Source organism: Palaemon carinicauda, chromosome 7 (genome assembly GCF_036898095.1).
Source record: "Palaemon carinicauda isolate YSFRI2023 chromosome 7, ASM3689809v2, whole genome shotgun sequence".
Taxonomy (NCBI): domain Eukaryota; kingdom Metazoa; phylum Arthropoda; class Malacostraca; order Decapoda; family Palaemonidae; genus Palaemon; species Palaemon carinicauda.
In genome coordinates this window covers 61110629-61130125 of record NC_090731.1, presented here as the reverse complement: position 1 = coordinate 61130125, position 19497 = coordinate 61110629, and the positions used below count along the sequence as shown (strand labels likewise).

General features: G+C 41.1%; 1 protein-coding gene across 3 annotated transcripts in view; it reads right to left on the bottom strand.

Moving 5' to 3' along the window:
• Window positions 1-1502: 1502 nt before the first annotated feature.
• Window positions 1503-19497, bottom strand: part of Atg4a (Autophagy-related 4a) — a 74126-nt gene continuing 56131 nt past the window's right edge. For 2 of the 3 annotated variants that reach the window (XM_068376698.1, XM_068376696.1), the window contains 2 exons: window positions 10230-10386; window positions 1503-2462 (listed from right to left, as the gene is read on the bottom strand). In XM_068376698.1, coding sequence (XP_068232799.1) covers window positions 2398-2462; window positions 10230-10386 — 222 coding nt within the window. In that variant the 3' untranslated portion in view covers window positions 1503-2397. The remainder of the gene's footprint in view (window positions 2463-10229; window positions 10387-19497) is intronic. The other variant, XM_068376697.1, reaches the window with a different exon arrangement.

Here is a 19497-nt window from a genome sequence, read left to right as displayed (position 1 = left end):
AATGACAAACAACACATTGCAACAAAATAATAAATGTAAGTAAGAATGTTGTATTAGAATATATACTTGTTGCCAAACTAGATAAAATAAATAGTTTATTCCATTGTTACTTTCCTCAAATTTCAAAATAATTATTTTTAATTTTTAGGGCAAAATTTTTTAAGAAAATATAATGTGCAATAACGATTTTAATATGAAGATGAATTATTAAACTCTTCCATTTTAATGATTAATTGTCTATATTTTTATAGATATTTTCAGGGGGTATTTATTGTGAAATCTCTGAGGTATTATTTTTCAACATTTTTAAGATGTACCAAATATTAATTGTAACATTCTTGGACCCTTTTTTATGTACTTCTTGTACTGTAATCCTAAAACCTTTCATATGGTAACTGAACTCCATTACAATGTTATTTTCATCATGTAATGCACTACAATCACATGTAGATTAATCTCAATTTCTTGAATAATAACTAATATCTACTTAATTTAACAAGAAATTTTCCACCTATTTCTAAGAATATTGTAGCAAGAAAATAAAAATCACCATGATTTATTCCTCTGTCTTTTAAGTTTTCCTATGTTGGATTTATGCATTTGGGCCAAGGGCCAAAAAAACCAGGAGTAACGAGACCTGGGAAGCCCTCCGGAAGCATTAGTTCTGACTAGCTTCCTTAATCTCATTTTCTGTTCTTCTAATGTGACTTAACTTCAAATAATCCCTTTTGAAGTACGAGTACGATCCCTTACAATTTGGACTAGCTTCCCCCTGCACTACGATCCTCAGCACTCTCTCATACATATTCCTCATCTTTCCTTCTAAGCTGTGTTCCTTTAACACCCTTTTTTTAAATGTTCTCACATAAGGATCTCTACAATATAATCTGAGCCATATAAATTTTTCAATAATGATCTACATATTGGTTTCACAATTTTAACATTGTTCTATATACGCAATGTATAATCATTAAAGAGCCATTATTTTTATAAGTAATTTAAATTTTTCTTCCAATAGATACTGTCTACATATGGTAATAAGTCAGACCTGCTTACTAATTACTTGTACTGCTTGTCAAGTGATGTATGGGAAATTATAAGCAACAAGTTATGATCATAATTTGCTACTGGTCAAAACACTACTAACGATACTTTCTATATTACCTTCTCAAGAAGAAATATCTATTGTAATTACAGGATACTGAGAGAGTGATTTACTTATCAAAATATTTGACTGAATCTTAGGATGAAGCATATTCTGATAGTTCAAGTCTTCAAGAGTAACTTTAATTTTCAGTAAAAGCTAAGCATCATTTGGTTTAACCAAAAAACCTTATTTAAAGGTGACAATCCTGGTTTAGATACTAAGTATTATTTAATGGTAGCAGTCCTAGTTTAAATATGATGTATTATTTAAATGTGAATATTCTGGTTTAAATAAGAATGATTTAATAATGATTTCTGGTTTACATACTGCCTCCTAATCACATTAAAAAACAACATTTTCAATTTGCAAGACTTATACATGAGAAGAATCCTGTACAAGATGATTTTCTTACAAAGAAAGTTCTGATATTCAAGTAAAAAGCCTTTTATATAAAGACAACCTAATTTTGTTACCATATTCAAATCCCCTTCAGACAAGTTTTCTTTTTACCTAATTTTAAAAATTATTATTTTACTCCATTCTCTCATTTCAATATAGGTAATTATTTCTCTAAGCTACAACAAATTCTTACCAAAATTCTTTCAGGTAACCCTAATGTCTAAAGTGTAGTAAAAACTCCTGTGTCTGCAATATACAAATACAGTAATACTTCGGAATACAAAAGTTTCTGTATAAAAAAAACTCATCATACGAAATGACAAAAAGATTTTTTCACCTCGTATTACAAAAAAATACTCAGGATACAAAACGAAATTCGCATTGTTTTAGATATATTGAATGATTCAAATGTATTTGATACTATTTCATTATACAAAAAAATCATGTTACGGAAGCCACTCTGGAACTAATTAATTTCGTAACCTGAGGTATTACTGTAGGTGACGTGTCTCTCACTAATGTCTAGGAAAAAAAGGGCATCCTCAGATAATTTGCAAATGAAACAAAAATGGTTGCTGAACACTGAAGGGCCATAACTGCAGTTAATGATCACCATGAACGATGTCTTTAGCATATAAGGTCCCTAAAATCTTTAGATACCGCATAGTGCACTTGATTACTGTTTACTTAGAACTACCAAATTTACAGATAGTGACTTTTAAAGAAATCTATATAAATTGTTCTTACACCACTAATAACAGACTTTATATAATATATAAACACTTTTAACTGGTAAAATGAACCTCTTTACAAAAGAAAAGCTTTTACAAATGTACTACTATTGGACCTACTTACTGCAATACTTCAAACTCTTCATCATCTTCCGATTCAAAATGGTGATCTTCAAGTTCCATACCTGTTAAAAATTGAAAAGATCTTCATAAAATTTATCTTCGTTTTAATTAAGAGTACAACAGTCATGCCATTAATAAAACATTCTGGAGTGTGCTTCTTTATAAAATCACACAAACCTTTGCCGTACTGCAGCCTATTATGTAATTTGAAGGGCAAACTATTTCAGATATCAACAGAATGCATTTATGGTTCCAAAAAATTGAGGGCTGTCACCTTGTCTCAAAATAGTCTTTGCTCAAGTTTCTGGTGTTTTGTTTCCTATTCACTGGTTTCTTTTGGGTCTTTATTCTCTTATTTATTTATATTTCATAAAGCTCATTCCTCTATAAAAATGTTATTTTTATAATAAAATAAATTTTTGAATATACTTACCCAGTGATTATATAAGCTGCAACTCTGTTGCTCGACAGAAAACTCTACGTTAAAAATCCGCCAGCGATCGCAATGCAGGTAGGGGGTGTACTTCAACAGCGCCAACTGTCGTGCAGGTACTCGGTACTCAATGTAAACACAGAACTCAATTTTCTCCTCGGTCCACTGGGTCTCTATTGGGGAGGAAGGGAGGGTCCTTTAATATATAATCACCGAGTAAGTATATTCAAAAATTTATTTTATTATAAAAATAACATTTTTCAATATTAAACTTAGCTGGTGATTATATAAGCTGATTCACACCCAGGGGGGTGGGTAGAGACCAGCAATAATTGTTTACATTATTATGAGCTAAGAATTTTTATTTCATTTTAGCAGTTATTCAAAATAACAAACATAAAATAAATAAGTACCTGGTAAGGAAGTCGACTTGAACAATTACTCTGCCTTTTTAAGTACGTCTTCCTTACGGAGCCTCGCGATCCTCTTAGGATGCTGAGCGACCCCTAGGATCTGAAGTATCAAGGGTTGCAACCCATACAACAGGACCTCATCAAAACCTCTAATCTAGGCGCTTCTCAAGAAATGACTTTGACCACCCGCCAAATCAAGTAGGATGCGAAAGGCTTCTTAGCCTTCCGGACAACCCAAAAACAATAATAAAACATTTCAAGAGAAAGATTAAAAAGGTTATGGAATTGGGAATTGTAGTGGTTGAGCCCTCCCCCACTACTGCACTCGTTGCTACGAATGGTCCCAGAGTGTAGCAGTTCTCGTAAAGAGACTGGACATTCTTAAGATAAAAAGACGCGAACACTGACTTGCTTTTCCAATAGGTTGCGTCGATTATACTTTGCAGAGATCTATTTTGTTTAAAGGCCACGGAAGTTGCGACAGCTCTAACTTCGTGTGTCCTTACCTTCAGCAAAGCTTGGTCTTCCTCATTCAGATGGGAATGAGCTTCTCGTATTAACAGTCTGATAAAATAGGATAAAGCATTCTTTGACATAGGCAAAGATGGTTTCTTAACTGAACACCATAAAGCTTCAGACTGGCCTCGTAAAGGTTAAGTTCGTTTTAAATAGAACTTAAGAGCTCTTACAGGACATAAGACTCTTTCTAGTTCATTTCCAATCATACGATAAGTTTGGAATATCTAACGATATTGGCCAAGGCCGAGAAGGCAGCTCGTTTTTGGCTAGAAAACCAAGTTGTAGAACATGTAGCCGTTTCGGATGAGAATCCGATGTTCTTGCTGAAGGCATGAATCTCACTGACTCTTTTAGCTGTGGCTAAGCATACCAGGAAAAGAGTCTTTAAGGTGAGATCTTTCAGGGAGGCTGATTGTAGCGGTTCGAACCTGTCTGACATAAGGAATCTTAGTACCACGTCTAAATTCCAACCAGGTGTAACCAAACGACGCTCCTTCGTGGTCTCAAAAGACTTAAGGAGGTCCTGTAGATCTTTATTGTTGGAAAGATCTAAGCCTCTGTGACGGAAGACTGATGCCAACATGCTTCTGTAACCCTTGATAGTGGGAGCTGAAAGAGATCGTTCTTTCCTCAGATATAAGAGGAAGTCAGCTATTTGAGTTACAGAGGTACTGGTCGAGGATACGGATACTGACTTGCACCAGTTTCGGAAGATTTCCCACTTCGATTGGTAGACTCTAAGGGTGGATGTTCTCCTTGCTCTAGCAATTGCTCTGGCTGCCTCCTTCGAAAAGCCTCTAGCTCTCGAGAGTCTTTCGATAGTCTGAAGGCAGTCAGACGAAGAGCGTGGAGGCCTTGGTGTACCTTCTTTACGCGTGGCTGACGTAGAAGGTCCACCCTTAGGGGAAGTGTTCTGGGAACGTCTACTAGCCATCGAAGTACCTCGGTGAACCATTCTCTCGCGGGCCAGAGGGAAGCAACTAGCGTCAACCTTGTCCCTTCGTGAGAGGCGAACTTCTGCAGTACCTTGTTGACAATCTTGAACGGAGGGAATGCATATAGATCTAGATGTGACCCATCTAGTAGAAAGGCATCTATATGAACTGCTGCTGAGTCTGATATTGGTGAGCAAAATATTGGGAGCCTCTTGGTCATCGAGGTTGCGAAGAGATCTATGGTTGGCTGGCCCCAGGTGGCCCAAAGTCTCTTGCATACATCCTTGTGGAGGGTCCATTCTGTTGGAATTATTTGTCCCTTCCGACTGAGACAATCTGCCATGACATTCAAGTTGCCTTGGATGAACCTCGTTACTAGTGATATGTCTAGACCTTTTGACCAGGTGAGGAGGTCCCTTGCGATCTCGTACAACGTCAGAGAGTAGGTCCATCCTTGCTTGGAGATGTACGCCAAAGCCGTGGTGTTGTCCGAGTTCACCTCCACCACTTTGCCTTGAAGGAGAGACCTGAAGCTTTTCCAGGTCAGACGTACTGCCAGTAGCTCCTTGCAGTTGAAATGCATTGTCCTTTGACTCGAGTTCCATAATCCCGAGCATTCCTGACCGTCTAATGTCGCACCCCAGCCTACGTCCGATGCGTCCGAGAAGAGAACGTGGTTGGGAGTCTGAACAGTCAGGGGAAGACCCTCTCTAAGGTTGATATAGTCCTTTCACCAAGTCAGACAAGACTTTATCTTTCCGGAAACCGGGATCGAGACCGCTTCTAGCGTCTTGTCCTTTTTCCAGTGAAAAGCTAGATGGTATAGAAGAGGACGGAGGTGTAGTCTTCCTAGCGACACAAATTGATCCACGGATGACAGTGTCCCTACCAGACTCATCCACAGCCTGACTGAGCAGCGTTCCTTCTTCAGCATCTTCTGGATGGATAGCAGGGCTGGGGGCTGATCGTCTTGTTCAGCAACGTCCTCATCAGAGGGTTCCTCATCCGAAACTGATGAGGAAACGGCAACGGAGTGGGTAACGTCTGACTCGCTGAATCCGGTCGCACTGGTGGATGCGTGACGGAGCCGGACGCAATATCATGGAACTGCTGCACAGTCTGTGAACTGTCAACAACCATGGGTGCGCGAGGAAGTACAGCGTCAACCCGAAACTGTCTAGACCGTCTGGGTTGTGCAGTCAACACCCTACCGGGTTGCTGAGGTTGACGCACTGCGTCACAACAAGTCACCTCTGCTGGTTGTTGAACGTCCTGAACGTCAACAACCACCTCCGAGCGTCGCTTAACGTCAACGTGCGACTGGCAACCCACACTGGGTCGCATCGGTGGAGGAACCACCTCAACTGGCAGACGTGAGTAGGTTACCTCAGCGTCAACAGGGCGCACAACTGACCGGTTGGAAGGTTGTTGGCCAGAAGGAGGAACCACCTCAACTGGCAGACGCGAGTAGGTTACCTCAGCGTCAACAGGGCGCACAACCGACCGGTTGGAAGGTTGTTGGCCAGAAGGAGGAACCACCTCAACTGGCAGACGCGAGTAGGTTACCTCAGCGTCAACAGGGTGCACAACCGACCGGTTGGAAGGTTGTTGGCCAGAAGGTTCTTCTCCGCATTTAAGTCCTCTATCAAGGACGCAAGCTTGGACTGCATGGCTTGCAGCAAAGCCCATTTAGGGTCTACGGGAGCAGGTGTGGCAACAGACGGGGTTAGCGACTGAGGCGGAACCGTTTACCATCCCTGAAAGCCTTGTTATATGTGACATAATAGTACAGCAAAACTTCAAAGGCTTGACAAAAGCTGTGAAGTTGACCTGTAAACAACTTGGAGCGTCTCCTGGCTAGGCGCCAGGGCGAGTCTACCAGAATTGAGAAGTCTATCTGGGCAGAGGCATGAACTCCCAAGCCGAGAACTTCTCTCGTGTCATATCAGACTATCGCTCTATAAGCCAGTTTAAAAGAAGGGAAATCAAAGGCTGTATCCCTAAAAACTCCTCCTGGTGCAAAAACCAGTCGCCTAGCCAACGTAACGCTCTCTAGGAGAGCGAGAGAGCACTAGCTTAAAAACAACGGCTTCGAAGTAGCTAGGTCTAGTGTAAGTTCTGACGTTTAGGCGAACGAGGAGCAGCAGTTATAAGATCCGGACGAAGATCCTTAAAAAAAAATCATCATGATTTAATTAAAGTCCATAGGAGGCTAAGCAGCTTAAGGCTCCTCTCCATCTGACAGAGTCCTCAAGGGAATATCAGTAGGAGGGAGAACAGCAACTTCCTCATCTACAGGAACCTTGTCCGATAAAAGCTAGGTTACCTCAGTGAGTCTCTCACTGGAGCATTAGTAGCAGACCAGAAGGCAACGTCATGTAACTGCTTGACAGTCTGTGAACTGTCAACAACTGAACTGTCAACCACAACAGGTGCGTGAGGACGTACAGTGTCCCTCGAGACTGCTTTGACTGTCTAGACTGAACAGTCAAAACAACTCTAGAATGCGGAGGTTGACGCACTGCGTCAAAACAAAACAACTTAGACTGTTGTTGTACCTCGCGAACGTCAACGGAAGGTTCCGTGCGTCGCTGAACGTCAACATGCGGCTGGCAGGGTACACTGGAACACATGGGTGGCGGGGACTCTCTCAGCTGGAGTGCGGCAGAAGGTCGCCTCAGCGTCCACAGGACGCACAACCGTGGTTGGTTGTAGGCTAGAGGTTGGTGTCAACCTTCTCCGCACGAAAGTCCTGCATCAATGACGTTAACTGAGACTGCATGGTCTGCAGCAAAGACCACTTAGGGTCTACAAGAGCAGGTGCGGCAACAGACGGTGTGACTGCCTGATGCGGTACTGCTTTGCCTCTCTTAGGAGGTGAGCAGTCGTCGGAAGACTGCAGCGAGTCCGAACTGACCCTGTGGCTACAACTGGGCCGTTGGACTTGCGCGGAAGGGACCGACTTGCGCTTAATAAGCCGCGAGACCTTGGTCCATGGTTTCTTACGAGAAACCTCTTCCGCAGACGAGAAATAAATGGGCTCTCTCGTCTTTGTGTGGGTGGGGCGATCTTGGGTAGATACGCCCGAAACCACGGAGGGAAAAAACGTCTGTTCGTTGATCAAGGCCTCTCGAACCCATAAGTCGTTTGACATTACTTCTCCCCTGGGCTTGGGAGCTTGCAAGAGGTCCCGGACTAGGTGAACGACAGGCACGAACAGACGAACCCTCGGACGCAACACTGTAACACTTTGCGCATATCACTTTATCGATTTTCTGTTTTGCACTTATTTCACTGAAATCGAAACTTTTACTGATTTCTACCTGAAACACGCAATTCTACCCTTCATTAAAAGGTAGTAATTGCGAAATCAGTCGTATAATGCAGCTCATTAATACTAGCAAAAAACAGAAACATATATAAAGATAAAAAATTCAGTGGCTGGGAAAGAGACTAAACACTAGTTCAAATAAACTACGTTTACAATCTCTCACCGCACATAGCCTGGGGACGAGAATAAAACCCTAGAAACGTTTTACCTTCCTCCCCGTACAGAGACTAGGGAGGAGAGTAACACGAGAACAACGTTACCCGCTTGAACGGAACGTTTTCTCTCCTCTCTCTCCCTCCGTCTCTATCTCTCTCTCTCTTTCTCTCTTGATTACGCACCTAAGAGAAGAGCCCAATTATATATCGTCAAAAAAACATGTTATTTGACTAAAGGAAAAAACTGAAAGGTTTTCCAAATAAAAAGTTCCTTTAATTTAGAATTTAAAACATTTAAGCTAAGAAAGAATGAACAAAACGTCAGAATCGATTTACTCTTACTGCAAAGTGAAACCGTGATACACTCTCTCTCTATCGTAACGATAGAGCGCATGTTGAACGTCCTGAACGTCAACAACTGCGTAGTCTAAAAAACTAAACGTTAGTTCATCTTTGAAAACAGTACGAAGACTATCAAAGAAATTCTTAAATAAAACATTAAATTTAAAAAGTTTTAAATTCTTTAAAGGCTAAATACGATATAACGGGCTCAACGTTGATTAACTTCGGTTCCAAGTTAGGACCGCCTACTATCAGGAAAGGTCGCATATAAACAAAACATAAAAATTTATTATTATATGTTTATAATAAATGGAAAGTTAATCGAAGAGGCCTAATAAAGGCGGAGAGATATAAAATATATAGATCTATAACGTGTTAAGCAAAATTACTAAAAACCTAAACACACTTCCGTCTAAGGGAAGGGTCGGCCATTTAAAAGTGAAAGAGAGTCCATACTCTCTTTGTCACCATAATTAAATCTATCCAAAACGAGTTCAAGTTTTGAGATGAAGATAAAACACCTGCATAGCGAAAGCTCAAAACTAGAATAGTGTACTTCACCAAATATTTGTGAAAACAAATCCAGTTAGTAACAGCGAATTAGTAGGTCTTGCCGGTAGCCCGACAGAGAGAAAATTGAGTTCTGTGTTTACATTGAGTACTGAGTACCTGCACGACAGATGGCGCTGTTGAAGTACACCCCCTACCTGCATTGCGATCGCTGGCGGATTTTTAACGTAGAGTTTTCTGTCGAGCAACAGAATTGCAGCTTATATAATCACCGGCTAAGTTTAATATTGAAAAACTAGTTTTATTAGGGATTTCTGTTTACTTCATGTTCTCATCTCTGTTCATATATGCCAAAGCATTTACATGGCAGCAAAGTGAGTAGCTCTCAACTATGGCATAGTTAGTTATTTCTCTGACTGCATGAACTTCTTAAGTAGGCATGGTTAAAATAAATGATTATTAAGAAAGTTTTCATGGTGATTGTCTCAGCCAAGCGCATTAGTGAATAGCTTAAATCATCTGTAAAAATCATTGTTTCAAGGTAACAATTAGCATTCATTCCACATTTCTCAACCTTCAATATAAAGATCTTGCTTTTTTTCATCAATTTCTCCAAAGTGGCACTGCTTTAAAACAATGCATTTATGTCTTCAATTGAGCAAATAAAATACCAATACCTGTACCTTTTTACTAGATTTTCAGCTCCTCATCAATAGTTTCTTTAAGCATTTTACAAATCAAAAACAATTTATGAAAATCAGGAACCTTAACCAGAAATGGATACAGTATAGGCTTAATTCATCTCAAAGTATAGTGATCTCCCTCACAAGCTTTTATTTCTCTATAGAAATACCAGCAATGCATAATTCATATATTAAAAGATTAGATTGAAAAAAGCCAGTAATATACCACAAACTACAATATTTTTATAGTCTACAGGCTGCAAGTGTGCAAGAGCCCGTGCCTGACCGTAAGGTACAGACAATCTTAAAAAGAAACAAAAAAAAAAAAGTGATTCTACTCAAACTACATTAACACATACAAAAATTAAAATATCAAATACTTGAAAAAATGGAGAGAGAATCCAAAAGATGCACTCGGGAATAACACATGATATTCTAATGCTAAGTGTACGTAAATTTCGGTTACATTCATGAATAAATTCTGAAAACCAAAATGAACAATACTTACACATACCAGTTGCTCCTTCTGTGGAATTATCGTCCTTCATATAATCAGGTCTTGTGGAAACCAGTTCAAACAAAGGAGTCTTTTCACTGTCAATGAGTTCTTGACGCATGCGATTGCATAGGTCATCGTATTCTTTTTCTGTGCCACAGTAAAAGCACTGAAAAAGACATGATAATCGTAAGAATAAATGGAATTCAATACTGTATTATAACAAAAAAAATTTTCAAGATTTTTATGCACTGCATAAAACACTCTACGCCATTCAAATACGGTAATTTCCTGTCATCCAAATGCCAAAGGACTTACTAGGTTGTGAATACTTATAAAATCTTAATAACCAAGATTATTTTTAGTAGATAATTAGATAATTAGAAGAGATAAATTTCAGACTTTATCATGTTAAATTCAATTGTTACTTTTATTCAATAATGACAACAATTTTCATTTTCAAATATAATCTTAATACCTTTAAATATACAACTAAATTTCAGTGAGTCGCCTAGAATATATGATCAGACAGGCGGTAATTCTGATCGTACCTGCCACTTCGCTACTCTAACCTAACTTCTCAAGTTGAGTCTAGTGATAACTGTTTCATTCAGTGAGGGTTCTGAAATTTTACTATACTATACAGATTTGAGATACTCGCAGTGCCGAATTCCTTAATCATTATAGACCATTCTAATTCTACTGCTAAACCCTTGCATTCCCGCAATCCCAGTCGCTCTTTTAAACAACTGCCCTGTAGATTGCGAGGAAGAAAACATAGTTGGTAGCCTGAATCCTAATATCCATCCTTAGCTAAAGTGAGCGCTTTTAAACAACCTCATAGTACCGTACATACAAGGATGGCTTGGCATATCGTATAATTCTGTTGGACAAATTTTCAACTAAAGTACATCATTTGCATCATGTTTTGGATAGCAGTTCGCTTCATTCACTTATTAACGTGGCCACTAGCCCACCACGTTTACTCTAGCATGTACAGCAGCTTCCGTATCCAGTTGTAAAAGAACAGGGAAGTCGGTAAGTAATTCCTCAGTTTATTCTGCTATACTGTACAGTATTAGACAAGGAGGGAAAAAAACAACGAAGATAACCTTGAAGGAGGTGAAATATCTCCATTTCAAGCCTTATGTATCCTTATTGCTGAAAAATACCCAATTAGTAGTTTTAGGTACGTTCCAATGCTGCTTATTCTTCCAAGTCAAGAGAAAGCTACTTTCAAGACTATCTATACCACTCAGTTCTCTGACTTTGTTTTAGATAGAATTGATAAACTGCTGTCTCAAATTCAAAGTATGGCTAGTAATTCAGGTTCTGATTTATTATCCAAGCATCTTATTCATTCTAGGCTTTTTAACTTCTAAAATGGCCTATCTCTCTCTCACTGGTCGCACTGGGTAAGGAGAGAGCGTCGAGATGTTATCACGACGCGACCAGAGAACTTACTGGATATCGAGACCTGAGCAAGCATGCTCTCTGACCTGGGGATAGCCTCAGGGCGCGTAGCACTCCACCTGAGGTTACCCCTCATAGAAAACGGGACTAGGGTAAACTACACAAAACTCTGGTCGGTTGGGAGGAGATCCCAGATACTCCTAAGAAAGTAGTTCGGGGTAAGTACTGTTAGGAAAAATGATATTTTGATCATAAAATAAAATTTTGAATATACTTACCCGGTGAATATATAATAGCTGACGTCTCCGACGGCTCGACAGATTCCAAAAACTCGCGAGCGATCGCCATGAAGGTTGCGGGTGTGCCCACCAGCGCCGACTATCGGCCAGATACCGCATATACATGTAAACAGCTCCAGTTCTTCTCATTCCGCTGGGTCTCTATCGGGGAGGAAGGGAGGGCCTTTAATTTATATATTCACCGGGTAAGTATATTCAAAAATTTATTTTATAATCAAAATATCATTTTTAAATATTAAACTTAGCCGGTGAATATATAATAGCTGATTCACACCCATGGTGGTGGGTAGAGACCAGTATTAATACAATAAAGGCGTATATGCTTAGAGTTTTTGACAGTTATATCATAACAAAACCCAAATAAATATAGGTACCTGGTAAGGAAGCTGACTCTGACGATTACTCTGCCTTGTTAGTCCGCTTTCCTCACGAAGCCCAGCCATCCTCTCAGGATGCTGAAAGACTCCCAGGAGCTGTTGTATCCAGGGCGACAACCCATACAACAGGACCTCATCAAAACCCTTAATCTGGGCGCTCTCAAGAAATGACATTTGACCACCCGCCAAATCAAAAAGGATGCGAAAGGCTTCTTAGCCTTCCGTACAACCCAAAACAAGATTAAAAACATTTCAAGAGAAGATTAAAAGGATATTGGAATCAAGGGAATGTAGTGGTAGAACCCTCACCCACTACTGCACTCGCTGCAACGAATGGACCCAGTGTGTAGCAGTCCTCATAAAGAGTCTGGACGTCTTTTAAGTAAAATTAAGCGAACACCGACTTGCTCCTCCAAAAGGTCGCGTCCATAATACTTCATAGAGATCTGTTTTGCTTAAAGGCCACGGAAGTTGCTATAGCTCTTACTTCGTGCGTCTTGACCTTAAGCAAGCAACGATCTTTTTCACTCAAGTGAGAATGAGCCTCTCGGATTAAAAATCTAATAAAATACGATAAAGCACTTTTAGACATAGGCAATGAGGGCTTCTTAACTGAGCACCACAAGGCCTCAGATCCACCTCGTAATGATTTGGTACGAGCTAAATAAAACTTAAGAGCTCTAACTGGACACAGTACTCTTTCAAGCTCGTTGCCTACGATCTCTGACAGGCAAAGTATATCAAATGACTTAGGCCAAGGACGAGAAGGCAGTTCATTTTTGGCCAAGAAACCAAGCTGAAGTGAACATGTGGCTTTATCTGTAGAAAAGCCGATGTTTCTACTGAAGGCATGGATCTCACTGACCCTTTTAGCCGAAGCCAAGCACACTAAGAAAAGCGTCTTGAGGGCGAGATCCTTCAGGGAGGCTGAATGTAATGGCTCAAACCTGTCGGACATTAGGAACCTTAGGACCACGTCTAAGTTCCATCCAGGAGTTGCCATACGACTCTCCTTAGAGGTCTCGAAGGACTTAAGGAGATCTTGGAGATCTTTATTATTCGACAGATCTAAGCCTCTATGTCTGAACACAGAAGCCAACATGCTCCTGTAGCCCTTAATAGTGGGAGCCGAGAGGGAGCGAACATTTCTCAGATGTAGGAGAAAATCTGCAATTTGGGCTACAGAGGTACTGGAAGAGGAAATGGATGATGACTTGCACCAGTCTCTAAAGACTTCCCACTTCGACTGGTATACCTTGATGGTAGAAGCTCTCCTAGCTCTCGCAATCGCCCTGGCTGCCTCCTTCGAAAATCCTCGAGCTCTTGAGAGTCTTTCGATAGTCTGAAGGCAGTCAGACGAAGCGCAGGGAGGCTTTGATGAAGACTCCTTACGTGGGGCTGCCGTAAGAGATCCATCCTTAAAGGTAGACTCCTTGGAACGTCTACCAGCCATTGAAGTACCTCTGTGAACCACTCTCTCGCGGGCCAGAGTGGAGCAACCAATGTCAACCTGGTCCCTTCGTGAGAGGTGAACTTCTGCAGCACCTTGTTTAGGATCTTGAAAGGTGGAAAGGCATAAACGTCCAGGTGAGACCAGTCCAGCAGGAAAGCGTCTATGTGGGCTGCCTCTGGATCTGGAACTGGAAAGCAGTAAGTCGAGAGCCTCTTTGTCAGAGAAGTCGCAAAAAGATCTATGGTGGGTTGACCCCATGTCATCCATAGCTTCTCGCACACAGTCTTATGCAACGTTCACTCCATGGAGATGACTTGTCCTCTTCTGCTGAGGCCGTCCGCCAAGACATTCATTTTCCTTGCACAAATCTTGCCAAAGGAGAGATGTTACTTGCCTTAAATGGAGTTCCTTCTGATCCGTGGATCAAAGACCCGAGCATTCCAGACTGTCCAGTGGAGCTCCCTAACCCAAATCCGATGCATCTGAAAACAACACATGGTTTGGGTTCTTGACTGCAAGAGAAAGACCTTCTCGAAGTCTGATGTTGCTGTCCCACCAAGTCAGACATGTCTAGACTGAGTTGGAGATTGGGAAAGAGATACTCTCTAAGCCCTTCTCCTTGTTCCAATGGTTTAGGTGAAATTGGAGAGGGCATAGGTTGAGTCTCCCCAGAGAGATAAACTACTCCAGCAATGAAAGAGTTCCCACGAGGCTCGTTCAAACTCTTACAGAGCAACTGTTTTTCTCTTGCAGGTGAAGGACTTTTAACAGAGCTTGTTCCATTCTTGCGGGAGACGAGAAGGCCCGAAAAATCAGACACTGTATCTCTATTCCCAAATAAAGAATAGTCTGGGATGGGGTACTGTAAGTTACGACTTCTCTACGTTCACTATGAGACCTAGCTCCTTGGTTAGGTCTAATGTCCATTAGAGGCTCTTCAGACAGCGATATAATGACGACGCCCTGATTAGCTAGTCGTCAAAATAAAGGGAGGCTCTGAATCCTCAAAAAATGTAGAAAGCTTGCTACATTTTGCAAGGGCCTTGTAAAAACAAGAGGAGCAGGAATGAGGTCGAAGTACAGTGCTCGACATTGGTACATTACTTTCCCGTCCACAAACCTCAGATGTTGTTGAAAGTTTGGATGAATCGGGGATGTGGAAGTATGCATCCTGAAGGTCGAGAGAGACCATCCAGTCGCCTTCCCTTAATGCTGCCAAGACAGATTTGGTAGTCTTCATTGTGAAGTTTGTCTTGACAATGAACAAATTGAGCGTACTTACATCTTAAGTACTCCTGCATTGAACGTGGCTGCCAGATCATTGGAGCCATCCCTGATAGCCTTGTTCCTGCAGAGAACGTGGCTGTCAGATCATTGGAGCCATCCCTGATAGCCTTGTTCATGCATGACATAATTGTACAGCAAAACTTCAAACGCTCGAAAAACTCCTAATAGGAGATGGTCTAGCTCTGAAGCCGACCATAAAATCTTGGAGCGTCTCAAGGCCAGGCGACGGGGAGAGTCTATGAGGCTTGAGAAGTCTCCCTGGGCAGAGGTAGGAACTCCCAAGCCGAGAACTTCTCCCGTGTCATACCAGACGCTCGTTCTATAAGCCAGTTTAAGAGGAGGGAAAGCAAAGGCTGTCTCCCCCAAACTCCTCCTGGTGATCAACCAGTCGCCTAGCAAACGTAAAGCTCTCTTAGAAGAGCGAAAGAGCACTAGCTTAGAAAACAACGGCTTCGAAGTAGCTAGGCCTAGTGTAAACTCTGACGAAGGCGAACGAGGAGCAGCAGTTACAAAATGGTCCGGACAAAGATCCTTAAAAATCAGCATGATTTTTTTAAAGTCCATAGAGGGCTGAGCAGCTTTAGGCTCCTCTCCGTCTGACAAAGTCCCCAAAGGAATATCAGTAGGAGGGGGATCAGCAACTTCCTCATCTGAAGGAACCTCGTTCGACAATTGCCGAGTCTCATGAAAAGGAGAGACCTGCCGCGGTGGCAATGCTTGACAGGCAAAGTCCACACGCAAAGGAGCAGCAGTAGCAGTCAAGGAAGCGATGTCAAGTCGCTGCTGAAAGGACTGACCAGCAACAACAACAGGAGTTGATGGACGCTCGACGTCAAGTCGAGACTGCCTTGACTGCCTAGACTGAGCAGTCAAAACAACCCTTGACTGCGGTGCTTGACGCTCAACGTCAAAACAAGGCAACTGAGCTGGTTGGTGAACGTCCTGAACGTCAACACTAGACTGCGGCAGCGGCTGAACGTCAACACGAGGCTGCGGCAGCGGCTGAAAGTCAACACGGGACTGCAGCGAGTGAGGATCCAAGTCACGTGACTGACGTGACAAACTACCGACATCACGTTTCATAACGTCAAAAGGACGAGTAAATGCTCGTTTAGGCGGCTGACGGCCAGAGTCTCGTTTAGCGTAACGGCGACTCGAAAGCGAAGGTTCATCGTGAACCTGCTCAACGTCATACTTCTCCATAAGGGAGGCAAGCTTAGTCTGCATGTCCTGCAGGACAACCCATTTAGGATCAACGGGAGTCGGAACGGGCCGAGACGACGGTAATGTCTGTGTTGGCAAAACATTGCCTTTACCGCGACCGTCGGACCCCGTGTTACGCTTGCGTTTAATAGGCGAACAATCTTCCGACGACTGCAAAGGGTCAGAGCTGTCCCCATGGCTACAGCCAGGACGCTGGACCTGTCCTGAAGGGACTGACTTTCGCTTAAAGGGTCTAGAAACCTTGCGCCAAGGTTTCTTTTGCGAAAAGTCTTCGGATGACGAGGAGAAACTTCGTCTCTCCTGTCTTATGGCAAGGACGTGCTTGTCGAGCAACGTCTGATACCTTTGAGGGAACGTCTGTTCGTTGGTTTACACTCCTCACTCCCTTAGGTCCTACGACATTCCTTCTCCCTGGTGCATGGGAGCCTGAAAGAGGTCTCGGACTAGGCAAGTGACAAGCACGAACAAACGAACCCTCCGCAACACAGCACATGTTTTCTAGCACTCACTTCACTGATATCGTATTTTTCAATAATTTCACATTAGGCATGAATAAAACTGATATCTACCTGAAGTACGCAATTCTCCCTTACATCAAAACGTTATAATTGCGAAATGAGTCGTATAATGTAAGCACATTAGTACAAAATAAAACACACATGCAAAAATAAAAAAAACATATACATATATATCGAATAAAACGGAAATATATAAAGTTAAAAAGATCAGTGACTGGGGAGGAGACTAAACTCTAGTTCACTAAAGACTACGTTTTCAATCTCTCACCGTACAGTGCCTTGGGACGAGAATAAAAACTAAAAACATTTTATCCTTTCTCCCCGTACAGAGACTTGGGACGAGAGTAAAAAACTGAATCGAGAACAACGTTACTCGCTCCCAAACTCCTTACTTGGGACGAGAATAAAGATCGGATCGTTCTCTCTTTCTCTCTCTCTCTCCGTCTCTCTCTTGTCACACACAAGAGAAAAGCCCACTCACCCTTCGTCAATAAACAGGTTATTTGACCAAAGGAAAAAACTGAAAGGACTAAGAAATTGAAAATTAACAAGTTCCTTAAAATTAGTATTTAAAACACTTCAGTTTGAAAGAAGAATGAACAAAACGTCAAAATCGATTTACTCTTTCTGCAAAGTGAAACCGTGATTCTCTCTTTCTCTATCGTAACGATAGGGCGCAAAATGCATAGCATAAATAAACCAAACGTTAGTTCATCTTTGAAAAAACAGCACGAAGACTATTCAAAGAATATCTTTCTTAAAATATTCATTTCATAACTCTTACAGAGCAAATGATTTAAAAAACGAAAATAAAAGTTGAATGGGCTCAACGTTGTTTAACTTCGGTTTCCAAGTTAGGACCGCCTACATCTCGGACTAGGGGAGGAAAAGGTAAAGGCCGCATATAAACAAAACATAAAATTTATCTTGATGTTTAGTATAAATGGAAAGCTAATCGAAGAGGCCTAATAAAGGCGGGTGAGATATAAAATATATAGAGGAAAATCTATAATTATCAACAATAATCTATAACGTGATAAAATAATTACTAAAAGCCTAAAACAAACTTCCGTACACTGAGGGAAGGGTCGGCCATCTTTACTCTATGGAAAAACCAGAGATAAAAAAACAAGGGCAAAACACTTTTCCTCTCCTTTCAAAAGCATTTCTTTTGAAGATAGTATTGAATAATCCAACACGGCGAAAGCAATAAAACCAAAACCAAGTACTTCACCAATTCGGTAGAAAACTCGAGGTCATAAAGCGAGTGGAATCGACTTGTCGATGAAACCGACAGAGAAGAACTGGAGCTGTTTACATGTATATGCGGTATCTGGCCGATAGTCGGCGCTGGTGGGCACACCCGCAACCTTCATGGCGATCGCTCGCGAGTTTTTGGAATCTGTCGAGCCGTCGGAGACGTCAGCTATTATATATTCACCGGCTAAGTTTAATATTTAAAAATACAAATTACTTATAATGTGATTTTTTATTTATAACTTTAATAATTTTTATTTCTATATTTACCAGATGTTCATATACAAAACTCATCCTCCTACTCATTGACTCATGGTGTCAAAAAGATAGGGAATAATTTTGTTTTTGTAACAGAAATAATGGATATTCTGGCACACCACAACTTTTCTCCTTACCTTTAACTGCTAAAATGTTTCATTACTTTACTAGAGCCACGTGTCTATTGTAAGGAAAGAGAATGAAAAAAAAAATTTAAAAATCTAAAGGTAATGTCAATCAAACTGAGCTTCTAGAGATGAAGTAACATGAATGACGGGTCAATACAGTTTAAAAGAATTTAAAATCTTATTTGCAAATTTCAAATTTGTCAAAACTAATAAAACATTAAAATTTTTCTTTTGTAAAAAATGTTATTTTTATTAATAAAATAAATTTTTGAATATACTTACCCGATAATCATGTAGCTGTCAACTCCGTTGCCCGACAGAATTCTATGGAGGGATACGCCAGCTATCACAATACTAGAAGGGGGTGTACTTACCAGCGCCACCTGTGGCCAGGTACTCAAGTACTTCTTGTTGACACCTCCTCAATTATTCCTCGGTCCACTGGTTCTCTCTGGGGAGGAAGGGAGGGTCGATTAAATCATGATTATCGGGTAAGTATATTCAAAAATTTATTTTATTAATAAAAATAACATTTTTCAATATTAAACTTACCCGATAATCATGTAGCTGATTCACACCCAGGGAGGTGGGTGAAAACCAGTGTACAAGATTAAAGGATAGCTAAGTATCCCATATTTCATATAACAGTTATCTCAAATAACAATGAAATAATAAGTACCTGGTAAGGAAGTCGAATAGAACGGTTACTCTGCCTCTTTATTTAAAGTTCGTCTTCCTTACTGAGCGCAGCGTTCCTCTTGGAGGCTGAATCAACCCAAAGGTGCCAAAGTACACGGGGTTGCAACCCCTACTAAAGGACCTCTACCAAACCTTTAACCCAGGCGCTTCTCAAGAATGAATAGACCACCCGCCAAATCCAAGGATGCGGAAGGCTTCTTAGCCTACCGTAACAACCATAAAAACAACAATAAAAGTATTCAAGAGAAAGGTTAAAAAAGGTTATGGGATTAAGGGAATGTAGTGGCTGAGCCCTCACCTACTACTGCACTCGCTGCTACGAATGGTCCCAGGGTGTAGCAGTTCTCGTAAAGAGACTGGACATCTT